At 35.2% G+C, this 8,762-nt stretch overlaps 1 protein-coding gene across 1 annotated transcript in view; it reads right to left on the reverse strand.

The window, feature by feature from the left end:
* The window catches only part of DIAPH2 (diaphanous related formin 2), a 1,278,863-nt gene that overhangs the window by 643,752 nt on the left and 626,349 nt on the right, over positions 1-8,762 (reverse strand). Inside the window, exon 22 of the mRNA XM_007946556.1 lies at positions 1,860-1,989. Within this exon, the coding sequence (XP_007944747.1) occupies positions 1,860-1,989 (130 nt within the window). The remainder of the gene's footprint in view (positions 1-1,859; positions 1,990-8,762) is intronic.

Below are 8,762 nucleotides of genomic sequence, written 5' to 3' on the forward strand. Positions count from 1 at the left end.
ATAAGGGAGCTCTGGTAGCATAGTGCCTAAGGCACTTGACTGCTAATCAGAAGAAGGCTGGCGGTTCAAACTCACCAGCCACTCCTCAGAAGGAAGGTTAGGCAATCTACTTCTGTAGTGATACTGACTCGGAAATCCAAGGAGGGGTCACTATGAGTTGGGTCCGACTCCATGGCACATAACAACAACAACAACATGATCATGTAAAGTATGAGCCACAGAAAATTTAAAATCTGTCACCACAAAATTGTCAGAATAGTTTATTTGAACATATTCTTGATATTTTTCCTTCCAAAATATTTTTGAAATTGGATCTACATATAAAACAAGCATACAATTTAGAAAAATATCCTGGTATAGGGCAATAAAAAAGTAATAACAGCACTGAAATGCTCTAATTTCAGAATTGATCCTGTAGCAGCATTTTCACATGTGGCAAATTGCAGTACAAATTTTCTAAATGTTGCATTTAGTTACATGTTAGTAAATATGCCTACAGTCACAAAGGTGTATTTTAAAATACAAAGGTCAAGATATAGAAGGTCTTTAGAAAAGCATTTTCCAGAAAGGTGCTTTTACAGTTACAGTGAACATAATCTTCCATCATATCCTAAACATTTTCTTAAAAAAGGAGACAGGAGAATAAACGGTATTGTGGAATCATAATTTGTCTCCTGGTCTTATTCTGGTCCTTAGAACACAAAATGAAACAAGCTGGATGATATTATAGAAATATTTAGAGGGTTTGGTGGAAAATACCAGACCTGCTGAGATGATCAACGCACCATGCTACCAAAAAAAAAACAATATTCTGGGTTTTATGGACATATATATATTTGTTCCTTCAAAGGACACTAACAAAAAGTACTCAGAGTTAAAAAGAAATTGAATTACTGCAGTGCAATCTCAAATATAAAATTCATGGTGAGATTCTAATATGGAAAAATAAATTGTATTTCCCCATGTATATAATCTCGCCTTCAGAATGTTTCCTGCATTCTCCTTTCCTTTCATTTTCCGACCTCTTATAGGAGTAGGCAATACTCACCAGCTTTACTTACTGACAAAAGAAAATTACCTTAAGTTAAAACCTTAGAAAACTGTTTGTTCCTCACCTCCTATTCCTCATGGTGCCACACCCTACTGATTCTCTCCCTTCAAGGATGCTTGATTGCCTACTACATCAAGACAAGGTGCCTTAGCATGACACTGAAGGATCTCTGATGCCTACCTTACTGCTCCAGCTTTATAGTCAACCAGTCCCTTCACCCGTCCTAAAACATTCTGTCTCTGTGCTTTGCTTGTGCTGTTTTCTCTCTAGAAAATCTACCTCTTTTTCTGTTTATAAAAATCATACCCACAAGTTTCACCCTTTCGACTGTTCCAGGGAGACGTCTCTTATCTATCCAGCAAAAAATACTTTGTCTCTCATCTGTACTATAGTATATTAACTATCCTCGTAATACTTCTTGCATTCATCCTTGTTTTAAGCACATTCAAGGAAGAACTGTCTCACAATCATTTTGAGGTCATCAAAACCCCTAAGTATGGTTCCTTTGCAAACCATAAACATTTAAGCATTCATCAAACATATTATCTGATCAGAGATATGAAACCTTTAATAATCCCATAGTGTTAAAAAATAGCAAGGGCACATACAAAGAGAGTCGGGCGGGTAATTCAAATGCACTATACTGTCAAACATAATTTAATAGAAACTCTTTCCCTGTTTTTTCTTGTATCAGTGAACAACCAGAAAAATACTTTTGCAATTAATAATGTTTATAGACTTCTTAATGCAACATTTAAAACAAATTCTTAGGCAAGAAAGAATCTCAGAACAATTATAAATCAATTACCTTTACTTGCACTCTCTACATGCTCCAATTCTTCAGGGAATTTCAAGATATCCCGGTATTTTTCCTCACAAATTTCAGCAATAAAATGCAAAAGGGTTGTTTTCTGATCAGATGATTTAGTATCTCTAATCTGGAAGGAAACAAAAATCTCAGTACTTTTTAGAAACCTAGAATGACACTATTTTTTCTTTAGCCAGGTAAAACTAATTAAATGAATGAATAAATTCAATACATTGTAACTGATTTAAAATTAAAAAGAAAAGGTTTAGGGTAGGTTTTCTACTGGGAACTTCTAGCAAGTTCTCGATTTGAAAATGAGAGAATAATCAGCACTAAAGATGACAAATTAAACTTTATATGAAAATATATCTGAAATCCTATAGTAAAACAACTATTCTTTTTATGAGAAAAGAACATTTATTTCAGTATTAATAGAATACTTCATGTTAATGTGCCCTTATATCAGTGTTCTATGCTCTTTGCTTTGTATCAGAAAATATGTTCTTGAGCCCTGTTTTCATTTGGGAAGCTATATTTACTTCTAGCAAACATTGATGCAAATTAATATAAAAGGGTAAGTACATTTTACCCTACTATATACTCTCATGGCTGACAGAAAAGAATAATTCAAGATTCTTTTTATCCTGATTTACAAGCAGAATCTGACCACAATCATGATAATAATAAAACTTTCAGTTGTTTGCTTAAATATTGCATTTGTTTTTCAGAGATGTTAGAAAAGAGATGCCATAGTTAGAATAACAGAAATCTTAAGAACACACAGACACACACAAATCTATGCTGAGAATCTAGGGTTTCCTTGGCTCTATTCTCATACTAGACTAGGAAGCAAATGAAATCAAGGATTTACTTAGAATCAAAGCATAAATATGGCATAAAGGATCAAGTTTTTTCATTATATTGAATGTTTTAATTCTATAATCCTTAGATGATAGGTCTGTCTACTGATGATCAAACTGATTTGGAGTTCTTTTTAGGTTTAAGGATTAGTCTGTTTAGAATAAATGAGTATTCTTCATAAACAGGCTTATGAAAAGGCTGCAGAGAATATTTAGGTAATTACATAGTTATTTTACCCTTATTGTTTTAGTGAATAAGGAAAAAAAATAAACACAGTATTTAAAAATTAAGGTCCACAGTGACTTTGTTTTATACTACAGCTTTTTAACATCTATTTAAATTCTAACAATATGAACAATTTGAAAGAAGTATTAGTTTTAAGGCTTAAAAGAAACAGCCATTGAAGGCATGATGCTAATTAGTTAAAGCGATCACAATTACTCTTTTAGAATTTCTCAGACTGCCTTATCCTCTGTACAAAAAATATTTAAAATCATGTATTATCAAGCTGATTCCCCAAACACTTTTAAGTACTACAAGGTAGAAATGACATAATTCAAGGACAAACTATATGAACAAAAAGCAACAAAAATCTCAAGGGGAGTTGTCTTAAATAAGGCATGTAACTGCAGAGGAATCAAAAGGGGTGTTCACTTTCCTAAACAATTCTTAACCTGGTATTCCAGTGCTACTTGGTGCCAAAGTACATTGTTTTCAGAGTATACTGGATATTCCAAATTATAAGGAAATGAATATATTAATTTTTCTTACAAATTGACTAAAATGTTTAAAATATTAGGTGCTTAGGGGCAATCAAAGGATCTCTGGTAGCACTTGACTGCTAACTAGAAGGCTGGCAGTTCAAACTCACCAGCCACTCCTCAGAAGGAAGGTTGGGCAATCTACTTCCACAGTGATACTGCCTCAGAAACCCAAGGAGGGGTCGCTATGAGTCGGGGCTGACTCGATGGCACATAACAACAACAACAACAGGGGCAATCAAAGGTATATCTTCCTAAATAAACTGAAAATGATCTATATTGTGTGAATTCTGTAGAGAAAAAAAAACACACAATGCTACACAAAACAATAGCAAAAACCTATGTGGTTTTTCAGGATAGTGAATTGAATTAGTATGATTTGTTTTAAAAAAAAAGTATGTACATACCCAACATCAGCAAGAAAAACACATAAACAGCAAAATAGTATTGTGCTCACATGTCATTTTATGTTTTCTTTCCTTAACAAAGATATTACATATTTTGCATAAAAAACCCTATTTATTAATAAATATTTATTTAGAAAAAAGTTCACTGACAATTTCTGTTCAGAAATTTAGTAGAATTATTATAATGAAAAATGATAAAGAAAACATAACATGTCAGACAACTAAATATCTAAGTATCTTTGTTAAAATCACAAGGGTTTAGAAAGAGTATACATGTGTTTCTTAGAATCTTAATATCCCCTTTTAAAGCTTGGGAAAATATGACCAAGCAGTTGTCTCGACTAGCTGAGAAATATCTTAGTTGGTCTGGGAGACAAATTACGAAATCTGTATTGCAACAATCATATTTTTAAAAAATATCACACACGGGGTTATTTTAAAATTTCAAACTAGTAGGACATCATAAGGAATAGAGGGTTGTTTCTCTGTTTATGTAATGTGTATGACCCTTAGAGCATCCCTGGGTGACACAGACAGTTAAATGATCAGCTGTTAACAGAAAGTTTAGAGGTTCAAGTCTACCCAGACATGCCTTGGAAGACAGGCCTGGTGATCTGCATTTCAAGAATCAGCCACTGAAAACTCTAGGGAGCATATTCTGCTCTGACACATATGGGCTATCACGAGTTGGAACTGACTCAATGGCAACCAGTGTGGTATATTTGTTCATTTTTTTCATTTTTGCTATGACCCCCAGACCAATTATTTTTAAATAAACACATAAAATTAAAATATAAAAGGAAATATTATCTATTTATTAAAATCAATTTACTTTGCATTAACATATCTTCAGTTTCTTTGACCACATCTACACAATTCATACAAAAGTTACTTTCTATTTGTCAGGCCCTGTGCTGCTCTTCCAAGTGGACTAGTTGAATATATACCTCTATTGGGTTAGAACAAAAGTAACCAAATTTGACTATACACAAAATCACTCCCAAAGTGTTTGGATTCATTTATTAAGGAATAAAATTTCTATTTGATATCTAAGGAGCTCTGGTAGCGTAATTCCTAAGGCACATGACTGCTAACCAGAAGGCTGGCGGTTCAAACCCACCAGCCACTCCTCGGAAGGAACGCTGGGCAATCTACTTCTGTAGTGATACTGCCTTGGAAACTCAAGGAGAGGTCGCTATGAGTCAGGTCTGACTCGACGGCACATAACAAGCACAACAATATTTGATATCTGGTTAACTTGAAATCATGTGAATTTTATTTTAACATCAAGTCTCAGTGGTGACTATATTGCAAGCATTTCAAGATTTGTTACAGCCAGAAGCCAAGTGCCTTTTTGTATCCCTGCCTGTACTCCTCTCTCTCCATCAGCCACCAGCAACAGTTAGGCTATGGCATGAGACAGATACATGACTTATTTTTACAAGATGTAAAGAGATGAACAAAACTGCTCCCCTACAAAAGTCCGCCTTGTATACATATTCAAACAAAATATAGTAGTTCCAGAAACTGAAAATATTTGGAAAAGCTAAAAAAAAAAAGTTGCATATTTTAGTAACTTAACAACGAACAATAAAAATGAGAGAATAATTCACTGTATTAACTGATAAAGTATCATCAGTTAAAAAACCATATAGAAATTTTAATTGCAACCATCATCTGACCAGTAAATGTTATACACAAAGATTAGTAACTGAATTATATTAATCATATCTACCTAATCTTTAATAACTTTCTGAAATGGTACATGAATATAAAATACCTTTAATAGAACAACATTTACTTCTATAGCTAATTCTGTTCACTCCTCTATTATTATAATAAATACAAATGCTATATTATGAAAGATCATGTTTATATTTGACATTTTAAATACATTTTTAAAGCTTTGGTTAGGTAGATAGCAAAATAGCTCAATAATTAATTGACACATAAGAGGTTTTTAATTTCAAATACTTTCACTCCAGTCTGAAAGTCTTTAGTCATTGCCACATCTTTGAAATAGGGCTGTTTGCAGAGAACTCAGCACATAGCCAGACAGCATGAGACAACAACATTTTAATCATCTACGTCAGTCACACTCAATCTTTCTGTGAAGGATCCCTTCTGTAGGTAATTTCCCTTTCTGCTGAAATTTAAGCCTATTTCATCTTGCTTTGTCCTTAGTGGGAACTGAAAATAACTGGTCACTATCTGTATAACAACTTCTTACAGAGTGAAAATTTTCTTTTCATCTGTCTTATTCTCTAACCTAAACATTTTCAGTTAATTTAACCACTCCACACAAAATTTATTTTTCAAGTGCTTAATTTTCTGCATGATTGTCAGAATCTATTCAAAGTTTCCATTGCAAAGGCTCCCAAAATCTATTGGAAAAACATACAACCTTCTTGGTTTTGCATTCAAGGCCCTTGATGAGCTGGACTTTGCCTGCCTATCTTCCTGTCTCCAGCTGCTTGCTGATATATACCCTTTTTGTCAGTCTGACTACAATTACTCGGTAATATAATGCAGTATCATGCCACTGTGCTTTTGTTCTTGTTTTTCCTTCTGTCTAGACTTCCACTCCTTCCTCCATTTTTTCTACCTGCTACATGAATACCTACACATACTTCAAGAATATTTAACTACCACCTGATTTCTGAACACTTCTCTACCATCATTAACCCCTTCATGTAAATATTTCAATACAGTATGTTCTTTCACCATAAAGTATGAGTTCTATCAAGGGTAGAGACTCTGTTTTCTACCTACCTATCTGTCTGTGTGTCTATCCATCCATCCATATGGAGCCCTGGTTTTACAGTGGTTAAAGAGCTTGGCTGCTAGACAAAAGATCAGATGTTCGAACCCACCAGCAGCTCTGCAGGAGAAAGATGATGCTGTCTGCTTCTATAAAGATTAAGGAAACCCTATGAGGCACTCCTGCTCTGTCCTCCAGGGTGGGTATGAGTTGGAATTGACTCCATGGCAACAGGTTTTTGTAGATTATGCATACTAGAACATTTATAGATTATATATAACAAAACAAAAAGCAGTTGTCATTGAGTTGATTCTGAGTCATGACAATCCTATGCATGTCCGTGGAACTGTGTTATAGGGTTTTCAGGGGCAAATTATTTAGAAGTAGATCACCAAGTCTTTCTTACAAGGTACCTCTGGGTGGACCCAAGCTTACAACCTTTCGGTTAGCAGGTGAGCACATGTGGCTTTTCTAGCTCCAAATCTTTGTGAACTCTGTGGTGGAATTTGCTGTGAGCAACTGAGTAGCTCCTAATTGTTAAAGTTATTCACCTGGGGTATTTCTGTTGGGAGCAGCACAAAGTAATTTTCTGGGAAGTTCACTCTCTCTTAGGTGTGCAGAACTCTGATGTTGAGATTGGTTGGTTTGGGCCATTCTGCCAGGCTCAAGAGGAGCCCTCCTAGAGGCAGAAGGGGTCTCTGTGACTGTTGGCTGAGAAAGATGTGCTGCTGAGAGAAACATGCTCCTAAGAGACATGAGAGACACACACTGCTGAGAGAGAAACATGAGAGACATGCACTATTGAGAAAGCGATGTGCTACTGAGATAGCTGGCTGAGAGAGACTGAGTACATTTCTGAACTTGAATTGTAGTGTGGTGCTTCCCTAATAAACCCTATAATCTGTGAATTTTGTGTAGCCACTGCAGCAAATTATTGAACCCAGCAAAGAGGTGGTGGGTGCTTCAGGAGGAATGGTTGGTGAAAGGGCTGGAGGGAGGCAGCATGTTTGGCCTTGCAGGAATAAGCCTTGGGCTAGTGATGGTGATTCTGTCTTCCTCTTGTGGGGTTAGAGAAGGTCAGAATATATGGCCTCCCTGCCCCTTTGGCAGCACATTAACCATCTGCATACCATGGAATCCATATAGATACATATATAGATCTATAGATATCTATAGTGGTTGCTTCTAAATTTTTTTACATGGAAGAATCACCTGGTAAGCTTTTACAATTTTGATAAGTGATGCCCAAGTCACAATCCTACCAAATTAGTCACAATGTCCAGGGGTGGAAGAAAGGAATCTGCATTTTTTGGAAAGATGCCCAGGTAATTCCAAAGTGTGGTAAAGTTTGAGAACCACCAATCTAAAGAGTAAAATGTAGTCTAATGAAGCTCAAAGTCTCCTACAGATTATAATCTCTTTCATCTCCTGAAATACAAACAAGAATATATTGTGCTAAATCATTTTTTGTCTGTTCTTGCTGAAGAACTACCTCAAGTGAAGTATTAGAAGCACTTTCAATGTTACTAAATACATTTAAGACATTCTTACTCCTTTGGTAAAATTGATAGTTGATTCAGGGACACTACTGAAATTAGTGCAAGGAAAGACAGGCTAATTGTTAAATGAGCTCATGTCTCATTTATTTTTTAACTTAACACTGATATACCCAAATCTTCTAATGCTCACTTAATTTCTTTCCATTGCTCTTTGGAGGTTTTGTTATTAAAAGATTTTTGTACTTCCAAAAGGCAGGTTTATATTCACTAAGACATCAGCTCAGATATTTTCTTTCAGGAAAAGGAAACAATGACAACGATAGGAGAGAAGAGGAAGAAACAGAAATAAGTAGACTCAAAACATTTTGATTGAGAAAACAGCCAGGGTCCCATAACAAAGCTTTGGCAGGTGATAGTAGACAGAAGCAACATCAATAGTGTTGTGCCTTTTGGTGTGTGTGTATGGGGTGCTTTTGGGGGTGGGATGAGAATTGAGTGCAGACACATTTTAATCCTTAAATTCTAGGAGCTGAGCAAATAATCCGAGAAGCTGGACTATATGAAGAAAAACGTGGTATCAGGATTGGAGGAAGAATCATTAACAACCTGAGATA

The sequence above is a fragment of the Orycteropus afer genome, unplaced genomic scaffold (assembly GCF_000298275.1).
Source record: "Orycteropus afer afer isolate SDZICR_OR568_19922 unplaced genomic scaffold, OryAfe1.0 scaffold00165, whole genome shotgun sequence".
Classification (NCBI taxonomy): Eukaryota; Metazoa; Chordata; class Mammalia; order Tubulidentata; family Orycteropodidae; genus Orycteropus; species Orycteropus afer.